A 16,538-nucleotide genomic window follows, 5' to 3' on the forward strand; every position below is an offset into this window, starting at 1 on the left:
TCATTTAGACTATGAGCAAAGGATCACCAGCCTACAATCCACACCATCAGAAAAGCTAGGAAACAAGGAGGACCCTAAGAGAGACATACATGGTTCCCTGGAGAAGGGAAAGGAACAAGATCTCCCAAGAAAATTGGGAGCATGGGGGGGGGACATAGCAGAAGGGGAGGGGGGAAGTGTAGGTGGAAGGGGGGAATGAAGGATCAGGAAGATTGAGTCAGGGAAAGAACAGAAGAGAGCAAGTAAAGAGATACCATAATTGAGGGAGCCATTATGGTTTAAAGAGAAATCTGGCATTAGGGAAATGTTCACTGATCTACTTTGATGACCTCAACTAACAATCTAAGCATTAGTGGAGAAGCTACCTTAAATGTCCTTCCCTGATAATGAGATTGATGCCTATCTTATCTGCCATGCTAGAGCCTTCATCCAGTAGCTCATGGGAGCAGAAGCAGACACCCACAGCTAAACACTGAGCTGATCTTCTGGAATCCAGTTGCAAAGAGGGAGGATCAATGACCAATGGAGTCAAGACCTGGCTAGAGAAACCCACAGAAACTGCTGACCTGAAAAAGGGGGAGCTCATGGACCTCAGTCTGAAAGCTGGGAAACCAGCATAGGACCAACCCAGACCCCTTGAACATGGGTGTTATTTAGGAGGACTGGGCAATCTATGAGGCCTCTGGTAGTGAATAGTATTTATCCCTACTACACAAATGGACTTGGGAGCCCATTCCACATAGAGGAATACTCTCTCATCCTAGATACATGAGGGATGGCGTAGGCCCTGCTCCAAATGATATGACAGACTTTAATGATCACCCATGGAAGGCCTCACACTTTCTGGGGAGCAAATAGGGGATGGGATGGGGAGGAGGGGGTTGGAGGGGAGCAGTGGAGGAGGAAAGGGTGAGGGAACTTGGAATGACATGTAAAACGATCTTGTTTCAAATTTAAATAAAAAATTATTATCAAAAAAGTAAGGGAATAGGGGGAATACAAGGATTTGTGGTAGAAAGGGGTAGAAATACGAAAATACAGTACTCAGTTATGATATTTTAGAAAATTAAAAACACTCCATCATGGAATAAGAGTGTCTCCTAAAAAAATAACAACTCTACGTGAGTTACTCTTGGCAGTGGACAATTGCTAGGGAGTAAGATTTATTTTTCATTGATGGTTTGGCCACTGGCAGGTTGGTTTTCTGCATCCCCAAAATGACACAAAGGCCGTGAACATGCCATAAACATCAACAGGTTTCAGTGTGAATATCTTCTACTGACCCTGAACACCTGAGTTCCATTTCTGAGATTCACACAGTTTAAGGACAGAACTGACACCCCAAATTTGATTTTAACCCCACAGGTACACTGTTTATGTGTGCAGCATCCCATGATCTATACAAGTATGTAAGTAATGAAAAAAGTCTTGACATCTCAAGGAACTAGAAACAAGAGAGGAAACCAAAACCAAACTTAGTAGAAAGGAATAACTGGTAAAGATCAAAGAAGACATAAGTGAAGAAAGATTCAAACACAATACTGATAAACAAAACCAAGAATGGCTTCTTAGAAAAGAGAAACTAAATCAAAATCTTCCATCCATGCTAATTTAGAAAAAAGAAATATAGTAATCATATAAGCAATGTCATTGGTGAAAGAGTCTAGCACTGATGTTATGGATTGAAAAAAAATCATTAGAGATTGTCATGAGAGTATAGATGCAAAAAATACTGGCCACTTAATATAAAAGGACCAGCACGGATTCATCACCCCTCACCAAGATACATTCATGGAGACGCAAAGATGATGAAGTTGGAGATGAGATTCAGCAGCTAGAAGCAACACTGCACTGCAGAGGGATGAGTTTTGTCCTAACATCCATACTCGGTACCTCACAACCACCTGTAGCTACAGCTAGAGGGACCCAATGCTGTGGTCTCCCCAAGCAAATACTCTACCACCACACAGACACAGGTACACACAGAGAGAATTACATAAGAAATGAAGTTTTAAGAAAAACAGCGATACTGAGTCCACAATGAAATCCTTAGTGTAAGAAAAGCCCTGAACCACGCAGTTCACTGGGGAGTTGTTACGAGTAGGTTTTCCTGCTGGCCTGGTCCCAGTGCTGCGCCAGCCCCAAATACCACAGAGATGCCGTATTAGGTATAAGGCTGTTGGCATGGAATCATGTCTGTTCCTCTTTAAATGTTAGTTGGAACTCAATGATGGGAGATGTCATTCTGTACATATGTTTCCCGTGAAATACTATAGATAAATATCTTTGGGGAAAAAAAGACTTGTAAACACCTAAGGGGAAAAAAACAATAAAGAATATTCAACAATTCTTTAGAGAGATTATTCACCACAATAATTTAGCTCATTACACTGCAAATGTAATTCAGCATATGCTGATCAGTAAATGTGCTGGATTAGTTGGTGCGTCATTGTGATGAAATATTTTGCAGAAATACTAGAGAGGAATGACTTACTTATATCTTTGTTTTGACGCTTTGGTCGATGCTTGTTTGGTACCTTGTACCTGAACAGACGATATGTAAGTGAGAGCACAGAGCAGATGAGTGGAGGTTGTAGAATGAAAGACAGGACACAGACTGTGATAAGAAAAGATAAGTCATCCCTCCCAGGGACTTACTTCTTTAGTATATTCTGGAGACTCATGTTCCTGCCTTCTTCCCTAGAAGCTCCAGCATCTGGAGAGGAAGCATTTAAGGCATCTAAACCTATAGAGTGTTTACATAGTGAACCCTAGAGGATTAGGGGCCAGATGCATTTAGTTTAGAATACCAGATGCATTTAGTTCTTCAATGTAGGGACCAGGCATCTTCCTCTCAAATTCATCTTGAAACTGTTGGCTGTGTTAGTCACCAAGTGCAATAGATTGAATGTAATTGAGCCCTATAATCTAAAGAGAATGGTACTATTTGAAGGTGTGGCTTTGTTGGAGTAGGTATGGCCTTGTTGGAGGAAGTGTGGGTTTTGGGACCTCATTTATGCCCAAGCCACGCCCAGTGCCTCTTTCCCATTTCCTGCAAGCCAAGATGTAGCCAGCACCACGTCTGCCTGCATGGCACCATGCTCCCTGCCGTGATGATAATGAACTGAACCTCTGAAACTGTCAGCGAACCTCCCCAAAGTCACGTTTTCAATTGTAAGAGTTACCAAGATCATGGTGTCTCTCCACAACTATAGAAACTCTAACTAAGACAAGAGTCTGTGTGACTTTGCAGGGGAAATGTAAACCCAACAAAACCCATGAAAAGAAAAAATTAACTGTTCTCCCAACATTCACCTTGGTGAACCATTTAGTTTACCCGAGTATCTCACCAGAGTATGAATGAGGGATTTGTAACTGGGGAGTGTGGATGAAGGATTACTTACAGGAACATGAATGACTCAGAGACAGCTGCACCCAAAAAAGGACACCCCAACATGGATGAGAATTCCCAAAAGCTCTCTGCATGACCTTAAGGCAGTAGGACATGCTAATTTTAGGGTCTTATCTGAACCAAGCTCGTGGAAACTCATGAACACTAGACTTACAACTGTGGAGAATCCAGAGGACCAAACTAGGCCGGCCATTTGTAGGAGACAGTTGTGATGCTTGGAATAGCTGAGGGGCCCCTGGCAATAGGACCAGGACACAAACCTGGTACATGAGCCAGCTTGTGGAGCCCACTTCCCTTAGTGGGATGCCAGGCTCAACCTTAAAGCCTGGGAGAGGGGACTGGGTCTGCCCCAACTTTTGTGCCAGACTATGTTGACTGCTCATGGGAGCCCTTACCCATGAGGAGGAATGGACTTTGGGTGGGCTAGGGGGGTAGATGGGAAGGTTGGAAGATGGCTAGGGGGTCAGGAGGAGTGATGGGAGGGAGCAATTGGAATATAAAATGAAATAAAAAAATTTTAAATGGGAAAAAATTTCAGTCTTTCCCAGTCAGCCAGCACTGGTCAGAGCCTCTGTAGCCTCCTTCCTTCCTGTAGAAGAGTGTTTCAGTCAGGAGGAACTTGACCTTAAAATGGACTTCTGTCTTCTGAGAGGGGACAGCCTTATAGAAGAAGTGTGTTGTCCTGTGACAGGAAAGATGTTCTGACTCAGTGAGGAGCTGATGCCATGTGATGCTCTGGGCACCATGAACGGTGATAATGCCCTGCATGTGCTCATGACATGGTTTCTTTTTTATCTCCTACCTCCTCCAGTCCCCACATCTGCCTCTTCTCTCCTTCTGTGAACTCCTGTCTGTTCTTCACTTCCAGCCAGGAGGCTTAAATGAATTTCTCCATTTCTTCCAGCCACACATGTGATAGCTGTCCACTTGTAATCTGGCCAAGTCTGATTTTCTAGTCCTGGTTTTAGGGAGAGAGATGAGGTCACCAAAGCCCAAATTCCAAACTGTTTTACTATCCTTAGGCTTTTTTTTTGACTTTCTTGTTATTCATGGCTATTTTCCATTATATGCCTCATATTTGTAATCACACCCTCCCCCTGAAACAGAAGGCAGGAAATAAAAGGGTAACTAGGATATCTTCAATGCAGACTATTTACCAAGTGTTGGGGGCGGGGCTGAGACAAACGTGTGACTTATTTTAGCAGAGAAGCATTACTATTACCAGGGCTGATGGATACAGAGAAGCTGTAAGAACTCAGAATGGCTGTAGGTACCTGTGCTTGCGGGAACATGCCACGGGGAAGTTAGTGTTGCCTTACTCAGGCAGGGATTGAATGGCACTGTCAAGTCACATCCCAACACACACACACACACACACACACACACACACACACACAGAGAGAGAGAGAGAGAGAGAGAGAGAGAGAGAGAGAGAGAGAGAGAGCAACAAATAGAACACCATTTTTTTTTCTCTTCCTGACTACTATCAGTGTGTGGCTGTACCTTTGTAAAATAAGACATCAGCCTGGCTGAGAATCCATTGCCAAGGCACAGTGATGCCTTTTCCTAGGAAACACAAGGGTGTGAAGAGATAATATAGGGTACTGATGGAAAACGGAAGTATTTTGCGTCTTTCTGGGCCTCCATCCCTATTTGACAAACTGGCCTTTCCTATCATCTTCTGCTACTGTGACTGCGTCCTAAGTTAAGTGTCAATCCTGTGGAATGATCTGTTCGCCACTACAGCTACCTGCGGTAATGAAGGAAGTGAATGAAAATGGGAGTGCATAAGTATTTGTGTTTTAAATTAATTAAATGACGGGATATGTTTCTATGCATATGAAAAGTGCCTGAAACAAGAAAGGAAGTTTGGTAGGCCTTGTCTCATCTCTCTGACTCTGAAATGCATCAGCATTCTTGTTTGAGGAAGAGAAACCTGTGATCCCTCATGCAGTGACAGGACCTTGGAGATATTTGCAAAAACCTCTATCTAACTCTGTAAGCATTAAGCCACATGCTGCTATCTAGTATAAAGACAGCCGGAGAAGTGTGTTCATTTTCCAGAGATTAAACTTTGAGAATAACTATGTTGTTGCAGAAGAAGACAGATTTTTTTTTTTGAGTTGTGTGGTGGTTTCAAAGAAAACGGCCCCTAAAGAGGGGGATATTATTAGGAAGTGAGGCCTTGGTGGAGGAACTGTGTCACTGTGGGGGCGGGTTTTAAGGTCTTTTTGCTTAAGCTTCCCTCAGTGTGACAGTCAATCAACCTTTTGTTGCCTACAAGATGTAGCCCTCTCAGCTCCAGCACCGTGTCCGCCTGCACGTCACCATGTCCTCACCATGATGATAATGGACGGAACCACCAAAATGGCAAGCAAGTCACCACAATTAAATGTTTCATTTGTAAGAGTTGCCATGGTCATGGCGTCTTCTCACAGCAATAAAAACCCAAACTAAGACAAAGGAAAATTGGGAGGGTCTATAACCCTTTAGTTGACAGTCCCCTTCAATGCACATGTGAAGGTAACATTTCTCATAGCTGTATAATGGGTAAATTTAGCACATGCATCCAAGTGACTGAAGCTATTATTGAACCTACTCTGGACCTTGTGATGTTAGCAACAGCACTGTAGGCTTAAGCCTCAGATTCTCTAATATACAAGGGCTGGAGGCTGTGGTTACAGCCACAAACACCAGACAAGTCTAGGGTTTATAGGACATTGAGCTTGATGAAAGGGACATGAGCAAAACCACATTCATAAATAGAAACTCAAAGTGCATTCCCTGTAGGAAATGAAATGACAAAGTTAGCATGAGAGAGGAGAAGCGACCTTGTGGCTTTCCTTCAACTCATTAGCCAGCCACAGTGTGGGACTGGAGGAAGATGTGATGGATGCTTCTTCTCAAAGAGTGTGCAACTTCTTTCCCCTTAGATTCTGTTTGCCAGGTTAGCCCTCAGCGGTGTGGATGACTGACAGTTGTCTTTTCTGAAGAAAGAAAGAGCACATGCATCTAGCTGCTCACATCATTTGGCCCTATTTACATTGCTCCACTCATTTGCTTGTATCCTCTTCCTTGATTTCAGAAATTTGCTGCAAAAACTCATGCTTTGGGTTTGACTCACTCGTTTCTTCTTGATGTCATCCCCTCCATGTGTAGTTGGCCAAGATACCTGGATACTGGATCTGTAGGACTAAGAAAGCGGCACAACCCCCTTGAAACAAGTTTATGGAACATATCTTCAACCCATTCCCCTTACCAGTAAAGTGAGGATATTAACACTATCCTCCTCCTGGGCTCTGGCAAGCATTCATTTAACTTCAAATATACACATTTAAATGCTTATTATACTCAACAAGGCTGAACTCTTGTTTCTATTGAATGATTATCTGGTCACTAACAATCTTTTTCAGCATGCTGATAAGCCCATATTTTTCATTTCCATTAATTCCCTTAATGAATTCTCCTCCCCAGTGTTTAAATTGGCAGGAACATGTCCCCCGGTTCACCTCGGGGAAGCAATGGGCTGGCTTTTAAGACCATACTGAAAATCCTTTAAGATTTGCCCCTGACACTACCTTGCCTCACCTTCACAGATCAGCTGCGCCATTGCTTTAAATCACTTTAAAATCCTCTACCGCACAGAAATACAGTTCATCCCTAAACACATTCATAAAGGATGGTGTTAAATCTCACTAGCACCATGCACTGCTTCTCAATGCTTGGATGACATGCTCATGACCAATATTAACCACATCTGAAAACACACGGAACTCCTCACATAACAAGAGTTTTGCACTGAAGGAAACATGAGGAGTGCTTCTCTTACCCAGCCATGAACTCTATGGGATATAATCCCAAACTGCCACGCAAGACGCGCCTGTTGGCGCAATAATGACATGGCTGTTATGTGAGTAACCAACTGCTCCCTCCCTGGTTGGATTTGAGGTCTTTCCAAAATAGAAATCTATGCATAGTACTGTGAATAAAGGCAGGTATCCACGATGGAGGAGATCTTGGTCCCTTTGTAGAAACCTACTACTGTTTGTTATCTCCTTTAATGTTATCAAAACACCTTCAAATATTGATGCTTACCAACTCAGATGCTACAGGTCTTTATCTGAGAAGTCTCTCTTTGCAGTGAATGGAGGGGAATTCAGGATAAAGGACAAAGCATGGGTCAGCACCCAAATAAGGCATTTGCCCTACCCCATAAGGCTCTTAGAATACTACAAAAGAGGAGGCTGAACTAATGTAAGAACTGAAGACAGGGATAAGAGCATTCAAATGCAATTACATAAGCATGGCATGGTGATGCCAATCATAAACTCACAGCAATTGTATGTACTGACACTAGACTTACACAAATTGGACTCACTGAACAGTCAGATTTGGATAGAGAAGATGCTTTTTATCAACTGCCACTTGCTGCTGAAATATTGACAGATTTCACATTCTGGAAGAAGGGAAATCATTGTATCTAGTTACTTAGCTCCTTGGAACCTACTAGGCTGAAATGGCTAATTGAAAAGCCATGGTCTCACTTTTATTTTGTCCTGCTGGGAGTTCTGCTCTGGGTGAGCACTGGGCCAGAGTACAGGTTCAACAGCCCTTCCAACTCCCTGAACATCCTGGGTCTGCTCTGAGCACACTGGACCCAGTTATTCACCCAGGACCACCTAGAGGCCACATCAAATGATCTTTGGATCCCATTGCCTTCTGCTCTGCCAGAGTTGAGTACTGGGCCACAGTGTGGATGCAACAATCCGCAGCCTCCGTGGAACTTCCTGGGTTTGCTCTGAGCACACTGGGCCTGCCTATCCACATGGTACCACCTTGAGGCCGCCCTCTCCTGATCTTCCTTCCTTCCTCCCTCCCTTCCTTTCTTCCTTCCTTCCTTTCCTTTTTGTTTCTATGACATCCTTTTATTTAATGTTCAGAATTATAAGGTAGAAGGTAAAAACATAGGAAGCCACATGAAAGCCAGAGAAAAGCAATCGTTTGCTTTCCTAGGGCAAATCTTGATTTGAGATAATAAAAAGGGAAGAAGGAAAGGAGCAGGAGAAACCATGGGGAGGGGATGAGATCTGCATTTACTTTTGTGACCTCTCTGTCAGCAAGGTGATGCAAAGAACAAGAACCAAAAGGGGATATTCAGCAAGTCAGTCTAATTGCCAAGGACTCAGACATGCTCAGTGTGGAAAATACAGGCTGACCTGAAGAGTCATGGTAGTCATGGAAGAAGCGATGGGAAGACAGCAATACAAGAAAACATGCAACAAGAGAAAGACAAGCATGACACCACTATTAAAAAGTGGGGTAAAGAACTGAATAGAGAATTCTCAACAGAAGAATCCAAAATTGATGAAAACACACACACACTTAAGAAAATGCTCAATATCCTTAGCCATCAGGGAAATGCAAATCAAAACAACTATGAGATACCATCTTACTCCTATCAGAATGGCTAAATTAGAAACAGCAATGAGAGCTCATGCTGGAGAGGATGTGGAGAAAGGGGAACACTCCTCCACTGCTGGTGGGAGTGCAAACTCTACAGCCATTTTGGAGATCAGCATGGTGGTTCCTCAGGAAAACAGGAATCAGTCTACCACAGGACCAGGCAATCCCCCTCTTAGACATATACCCAAATGATCCACATCCATGCACAAAGATAAGACCTTCTCTTCTCCCTTCTTTCCTTCCTTCCTTCCTTTTTCCTTTCCCTCCCGCATTCATTATGCCCTGCCTTCCATCCATTATTCATTTGTTGAGTCTGTGTTTTATGACTATTCACTCTTACCTATACATGGAAATCGGCTCCTGCAACACACAGTATATTAACAAAGTCTTCATGTATCCATATCCATTTTGTATTCTAAATTATAATTATCTTTACATCTGTCTTAGCAAGAAGTGACATTGCCTTCACATGCCCATTATGATTTCCTTATTATATCTCGGATAGACTTACCTAGTCACTAAAAGCGGTCATGCATTTTGATTGAGAGTTATAGTTTTTCCTCTCCTTTTCTAGGACAGAAGTAGAAATGTGGCCAGAGTTTAGCCTACTCAGACCTTTGTCCTGATTTAAAGACACAATAAGCTGAGGTCATTGGGTTAGAGCATTGGGAGTCCTCAATGTTCAATTGTCATTAGAGGATTCTGTCAAAGTATAGAGAGATTAGGATGATGAGATTCCCATAATCAATTTGTTGACCACCAGTACCTTAGTAAGGCTGGCAGGAAATTGACTGTCCTCTGCTACTGGGCTTCTGTGTAGGCAAGGATGTTGTCTCTGTCTAAAGATGGCAAACTTTTCTGGGCTGACTTCCACCTCATCTGGTGTTGTGTTATAAATTCACCATCACCTTGTATATCATACTGTCTTCATCTCTAGATTCATTACTTCTGTGCCTCCCTTTCCCTACACTACAGGCCTGATCATGCTCAGTGTCATTGCTTCTGAGACTTGCCTGTTTGTCTTTCTCCAATCTGGGATCACTAATTCTATGTAAAACATTAGTCAGGTAGCTTTTACCCTGCTCAGGATTATATCTCTACTGTTTAGCATCCTGTAAGAGACTGATATAGCTAGCTAGATACTTAAAATAGTTGGTCATGAATTGCATCTATCAAATTTTATTTCACCACAGGCCTTTGGATGATTATTTTATTGTTAATCCTCTGGGATTTGCCTGTCTTTACTCCTCAGGACCTTTGAGGTACCAGAAAGATATGCTTGACAAGGCTTTATGTGACCCTCATGCTCATGGTGCTGCTCTTCCTCATCTGTAAACTGCTTTCATGTGTCTGTTGTTCCCTACTCTTCTAGGTGTAGACTGATAACAACACATTCTTTGGCTGTTCTTCATGCCCAATGATTCTATTCTTTTCTCTCAGCAGATGGAACAACAGTGTCAGCTATTTCTGCATTGACTCCTAACTCTATGTCATCACCTCATCTGTGATAGAATTTCTAGTTGATTCTCTAGAGGCCCTTGTAGGACACTGTTCTGGAGAGTTACTATGGAGCTGGTCTTCTTAAGGAACCCGGGGGAGATAGGAAAGCAGTGGAGCAGTGATAAACGCTCTGCTTTGGGTGAACATATGCTTTGAGAGACGTTGCCCTTATCAATTTGGAGAGTTTCCTTAACTTTTCTCCTCCTGGGTCCTTGATCTCATAATAGTTGAGTTAACAAGCATCCTCTTGAGAATTAAACATGACAGGTTCTATTAATCAAATGTGGTTTCAATGTTCCTAGAATTGCCTCATCCCTGTACGAGTATCAAAAACTCGTGGATCTTGAATTGTCCCCATTGTTGGTCTCCCTTCTCCTGTGCTACAAAATGCTGAAAGCAATACATAAGCTTCCAGTTTCCTTAGCCCAAAGGACTTAATACACACAGAGTGACCATCCCTTTCTAATGCATTTCTTTTCATGTATTCCGTTCTCTCTTCCATTAAAATTATAGATTTCATTTCTATCTGTCTCCACAAAGCATAATCTCCTTGACTGTTGGCAGGCCTTGCACTACACCTCCAGATAATAAATATTGGATGAATAAGTGAACTTGGTGATTTAAAAAGCACTGATGCACTTTTCATAACTAAAATTTGATTGATATGTGCTTAGAGATGTCAATTCGTTTAGCATCAAAAAATTCTAAAAGGTCATAGACTACGATTCATGTCAAGTTACTCCAAGAAATTTTCACCTTCCCATTTAGGGGCAGGTTATCCTTAAGTGTCATTTCTTTCAAGTACTTATAAGATTTTACATATATGCCACCAGTTCACAGTTTTACATCACATGTATCATATTCTCACATTTTATTTCATATCCCTTTAACAAAAATCAGGAAGAAGTGATACCACAACCAAAGACATTATAAAGTTCGCATAGTTCTGTCATGGCTATACTTAGGGGGAAAAATCTACTAAAACATCACATGGGGATAGAAATAATTTACATTGTTATAGTAAATGCAGTACATGAATTTAAGTTGACGCTTAATATGCATTGAATTGTCAAATGAGAATTTAACTTCTTTACCATATGGAATGTAAAAGCTGAAGCTGGAGATAATAAAAATCCTCCTGTAATTCATATTCTACTGCTTCCTTGTTATGAAGGCAACCAGCCAACCAATAATCCTAACACACAAGCATGCAAACCAAGTGAATAATCCTTTTGCTTTAAAAAAAAATCAAATAATTAGCATTAAATATTTGGGTGAAGTGGATTTCCTCCTTTATAAAAATATTGTTAGATAGCCCTGGGAGATGGCTCAGTGGGTAAAGTGATTGGCCTGCATTGTGATGACCTACATTCAAATCCCTACTACCCACATTGATGCTGTCTAGAAACCTGCCTACAATTCCAGAACTTGGTAGTCCTTGGGGGAAAGATGGATAACTAGACTAACTTAATAGGTTGGTTCTTTTAACTGAAACTAGCAGGATAGAGGTGTCACAGTGGTTGGCATGACTAGAAGATGAGAGATAGGAGCCAGGCCAACTTTCAAGAACAGTCTCGTGAAGAGCATGACTCAAAGGGGTGATGCTGATATGCCAGCAGATGCAAGTATAGAAAACCACAGTTCTTTCTGCCATCATGATTAGCCTTCCTCAAGCACTGGTCTTATATCATTCTCCAGACTACAGAAGTGTTCCATGTTGACGGCTGACTCAGGGAACCCTTCACTTTGCCAAGACCAGCTTACCATCTCCCATAAAAAATGGAGGAAAGGTAAGAGGCTTTTGAGACCCTTTCCCCAAAGTTGTTACCTACTATTCTTAGTCTGTAACAATATAACTACACCTTGAGCTGGAGAATCCAAAGAGTCTCAGGTTTTCCTGAAGACACAGGAGGTACAAAGTCATTCTTTAGTAGTGTGGACTGGCAGACTTGATTTTGGGAGATTGGAATCCTATGTGTCTAAGCAGTGCCCACTTCTTGTAATTTCTCCTCATTCTGCTGTCAGCTCAACTATTCAAATGTTGTGTTATTGTGAGAAGTCTTCCACACTCTTTGACTTAGCAAGCACATGGGTATAGGCAAACTTTCTAAAAGCACAGTTCTGTCAGTACTCAGTCACCTGTGTTTCCTACAATGCATTTTTTATTCCTTTGTATTTGTGCATCAGTTTGGAAAAAGGAGGTCTAAAAATGAGTGACTGAGAAGAACAGAGGTAAGTATAATTTCTCATATATATATATATATATATATATATATATATATATATATATATATTGCCCAAGGTGTTAAGCCCAACTCAAACCCAAGAGTAGCACATGGAGTGAAGAGAAGTATCAACAGTGATAATCATCTGAACCAAGAGCTAGGTGTTACTGTGGATGTAGGTACAGTTGTGCTGCCCTAGGAATACAACTAACTTCATTCCTTGATTAATTTTGTTATTTGATCATTTGATTTCTATATGCAATGGACTCCAATTACCTTCTCCTCTCTTACCTCCATCTCATCTCTTTCAACTCCCTCCTCCTTCCCTACTTGACTGTTTCCCAGATGCATCACTTGTTTTGTTTGTAACATAACAACAGACAAGAGAGAAGTGTTTAAGGCTTCATACCAGGAAGAGAATGCAGCCTGATTGGCAGTTGATTGCTCTCAGGATGTGGAACACATCTTTCCATGGTCTCCCAGTTTTAGAAATCTAACATTTTTTTTGACAAGTTTTATTTTGCAAATAGCATGGCATCTGTTCCTTCATCTCTTAATGTGAGCATTCTTTTTGTGTCACCTATCCTTGATATTTCTCAATACAGTTTGCTGTATATGGGTTCATTTCTTGTCATGTCCATTTGGAATACCTCCACTGTTTCGAAATCCATATTCTCCTGTAGATCAGGAAAAACCCATGATCTAGTTCATGAAATTACTCTTCTATGCTTTAGTCTGTATCTCATTCCAGTATTTATAGTGTTGGGTCTTTATATTGAGTCTCAGATCTTTTTTTATGCTTTCTTGCTTTCTCCTACAGTACAGACTTTTATGGACTCACTATGTATCTCAGACTTCCTTGAACTTATGGAGGGTTTCCTGCCCTAGCCTTTAGAGTGCTGGTATTCCACAAGTAAGCTAATGTGGGTGGTAGAACAGTTCTTATTACCCTTCTATCGACCATCATCTGTCTTTAATCTCTGTAGATGTTTATATGTCATAATGTCCTTTATTTAGAACAGTTTCCACTTCTCTTATCTATTTCCCCATAATAAATTTCCAACTCTTCAAGAATGTTAGAATTTCAATTCATTTCAGAATCCTATGGCTAATTCTTCAAAGCCAGCATTTTCCAACAGTCCTAATGCTGTGACTCTTTAGTACAGTTCTTCATTTTGTAGTGACCCCACAATCATAAAATTATTTTAATTGCTATTTTATAAGTTTGCTGCTGTTATGAAATGGAATGCAAATATCTGATAAGCAGGATATATTTTCATTGTTACAAATTTACCCAAAAGAGTCACAACATATATGTTGAGAGCCACTGTTTTAAGTTCTTGTTGCAGCCAATAATTGGACATTGCCAGATTGGAAAATGATAAAGGCCATTCTTAGCCATATCTTCACCATTTGCCACTCTTTCAAACACACTAGAATTTCCCAATGACAGAGTCATCAGTAATGATATTTTCTTCATTTTCCATACATTTTATGGAATAAAAATCACTCTAAAATATTTGCAAAAACCATTTGTTCCAAATTTGCATCTGTGGTTGGGTTTATGGTTCATTTATTCATTTTTGTAATAAAAAATTCCCACCTACTCACTGTGCTTCTATAGAAAGAGGGACACTTGTGATGCAGCAACAGCCAACAGAAATGTGCTTAATGTCCTCAAAGCCTTTTCCTATTTTCTAGTTTCAAATCTGAAACAGAGACTGGATCACATTAGCATGTAGGTCCAGACCTGTTCATACTAGTCTACGCATGACTTGCCTTTTCCTTCATTACTCTCATTCATGATTTTCCTATTTCCCCAGTTGCCAGCTTTCCCCTTGACAGGATTGAGAGCAGCTGTTAGTCATGCTCCTGGCTTGCAAGTTCCTGAACCAGAGAAGAACCAGTCTAATGACAGAAAATAATAGTTGGGTTCAAGGTTCTATTTCCTTCTGACACAGCCAAAGACAGAGTGTCTATATTAGGGCCACCAACTACCTTCATGTCAGTAAAGTATGATTTCTTAGACAGCTGAAAGAAATACTAACTAGATTTAGTTAAAGCTCCATATATATTTGTCTTGATAAATTACTCAGACTCTACAACTGCATTTCTTCTCTTTATGAACAAGGTCAATCACACGGCAAAATTTGCTAAGAATAAAAGATTTTTTATTACGGTATGTGCTCATTATCTTCTTTTTTTTACAGCCACACTTTTGTTGTTAGAGATATAAGAGTGAACCCAAATACCCCAGACTGGGAGATTGACATCATAGTAGTGAATGGAAGAAACAACACTGAATTTTCATTTTGTCACATCATGTCCTATACTATGATTTGGCTTTCCCTCATCATTGGACTCATTGGACTCGTTGGAAACGCCATAGTGCTGTGGCTTCTGGGCTTCCATGTACAGAGGAACGTCTTCTCTGTCTACATCCTCAACCTGGCTGGTGCTGACTTTCTCTGCACGTGTTTTCAAATTGTACATTGTATTCATATTATCTTGGACACCTTCTACCCCAATATCATTACCACTCCTCTGTTTTATTTTGTTCTGTTAAACTTTACTTATCTTTGTGGCCTGAGCATGCTCAGTGTCATTAGCTTTGAACGCTGCCTGTCTGTCATGTGGCCCATCTGGTATCGCTGCCAACGCCCAAGGCACATGTCAGCTGTCATGTGTACTCTGCTTTGGGTCTTGTCACTGCTGCTGAGCATCCTGGAAGGGAAGGAATGTGGTCTCATATTTGATAGTCTTGGCCCTGGTTGGTGTCAGTCATTTGATTTCATCACTGCAGCATGGTTAATTGTTTTGTTTGTAGTCCTCTTGGGATCCAGTCTGGCGTTAGTGTTTACTATCTTCTGTGGCTCACACAGGATTCCTGTGACCAAGCTATATGTGACCATTGTGTGCACAGTGCTGGTTTTCCTGCTCTTTGGTCTGCCTTATGGCATCTACTGGTTCCTCTTATCATGGATTGAGAATTTTAAATATCTTGCGCCTTGTTATTTTTATCCAGGGACAATATTTCTGTCCTGTTTCAACAGTTGTGCCAATCCTATCGTTTATTTCATTGTGGGTTGTATTAGGCATCGTAGATTCCAGAGGAACAGTCTCAAGCTGCTTCTGCAGAGAGCCATGCAGGACACTCCTGAAAAAGAAGGATGTGGAGAGGATGCTTCTTCAGGAAGAGCTAGAGAAAGGAAAACAGTTGGACAGCGACTCAGAGCTGCTTTGATTAGGCAGAAGTAGCTTTAAGAAATAACTTTGTTCTTCTTAGTTTGTGGCATTTTTTCATAACCTTGCTTAGTAAAAGCTGATCAATACTGAACTTGTTATACAAATACTGACTGTCTTACTCAGAGCTTCATCATCTCCTTTTGGTGTAACTTGTTGGACTTCTGGTGTTCAAGGGAGCTGCTGATCACTATTGACAAATCCATCCTTCAGCAGAAGATGCAGTAAAGAGCTACATCTCTTTGGTCACTGAACATAATAGTGGTTAAAACCATGTTATATTTTGAAAATGTTTTCTTTTTAAAAACAACATTTTTCTTCATGATTTAAGTGTTAAATAAATACATCTTATAATCTAAGCCCTTATTAAAATCTGTAAGTTTTTGAGAAAATATGAAAGATTGTCTTTCTTACATAAATTCCTAACTAAACAAATTATATTCTTAAGAGAAATTGTGATAGTTTGATTGTGTTCTGACAAATAAAGCCTTATGCTTCATTGTCATCATCAGCAACTTTGGTTAGACAAGTTGGAATTCCTGAAGGGGGAACTTAGTTTAAAAAAAAAAAAGGAAAGAGAGGGTTTTTTCTCATGTTATAAAGGGAAGTAAATTTATGATGGAGGGAGTTGGTCTCTATATGATTCCATGGTGGATGGTTTGAAGATGGAACAATTAAATGAGGGGATAATTAAC

General features: G+C 40.9%; 1 protein-coding gene across 1 annotated transcript; it reads left to right on the forward strand.

The window, feature by feature from the left end:
* Nucleotides 1-14,857: 14,857 nt before the first annotated feature.
* Nucleotides 14,858-15,954, forward strand: LOC127213736 (mas-related G-protein coupled receptor member X2-like). Its single transcript, XM_051174201.1, is given in 2 exon segments — nucleotides 14,858-15,807; nucleotides 15,810-15,954. Coding segments are annotated over 2 exon segments (924 nt in total). The 5' UTR covers nucleotides 14,858-14,922; the 3' UTR covers nucleotides 15,849-15,954.
* The last annotated feature ends 584 nt before the right edge of the window (nucleotides 15,955-16,538 follow it).

This window comes from Phodopus roborovskii, unplaced genomic scaffold (genome assembly GCF_943737965.1).
Source record: "Phodopus roborovskii unplaced genomic scaffold, PHOROB, whole genome shotgun sequence".
NCBI lineage: Eukaryota > Metazoa > Chordata > Mammalia > Rodentia > Cricetidae > Phodopus > Phodopus roborovskii.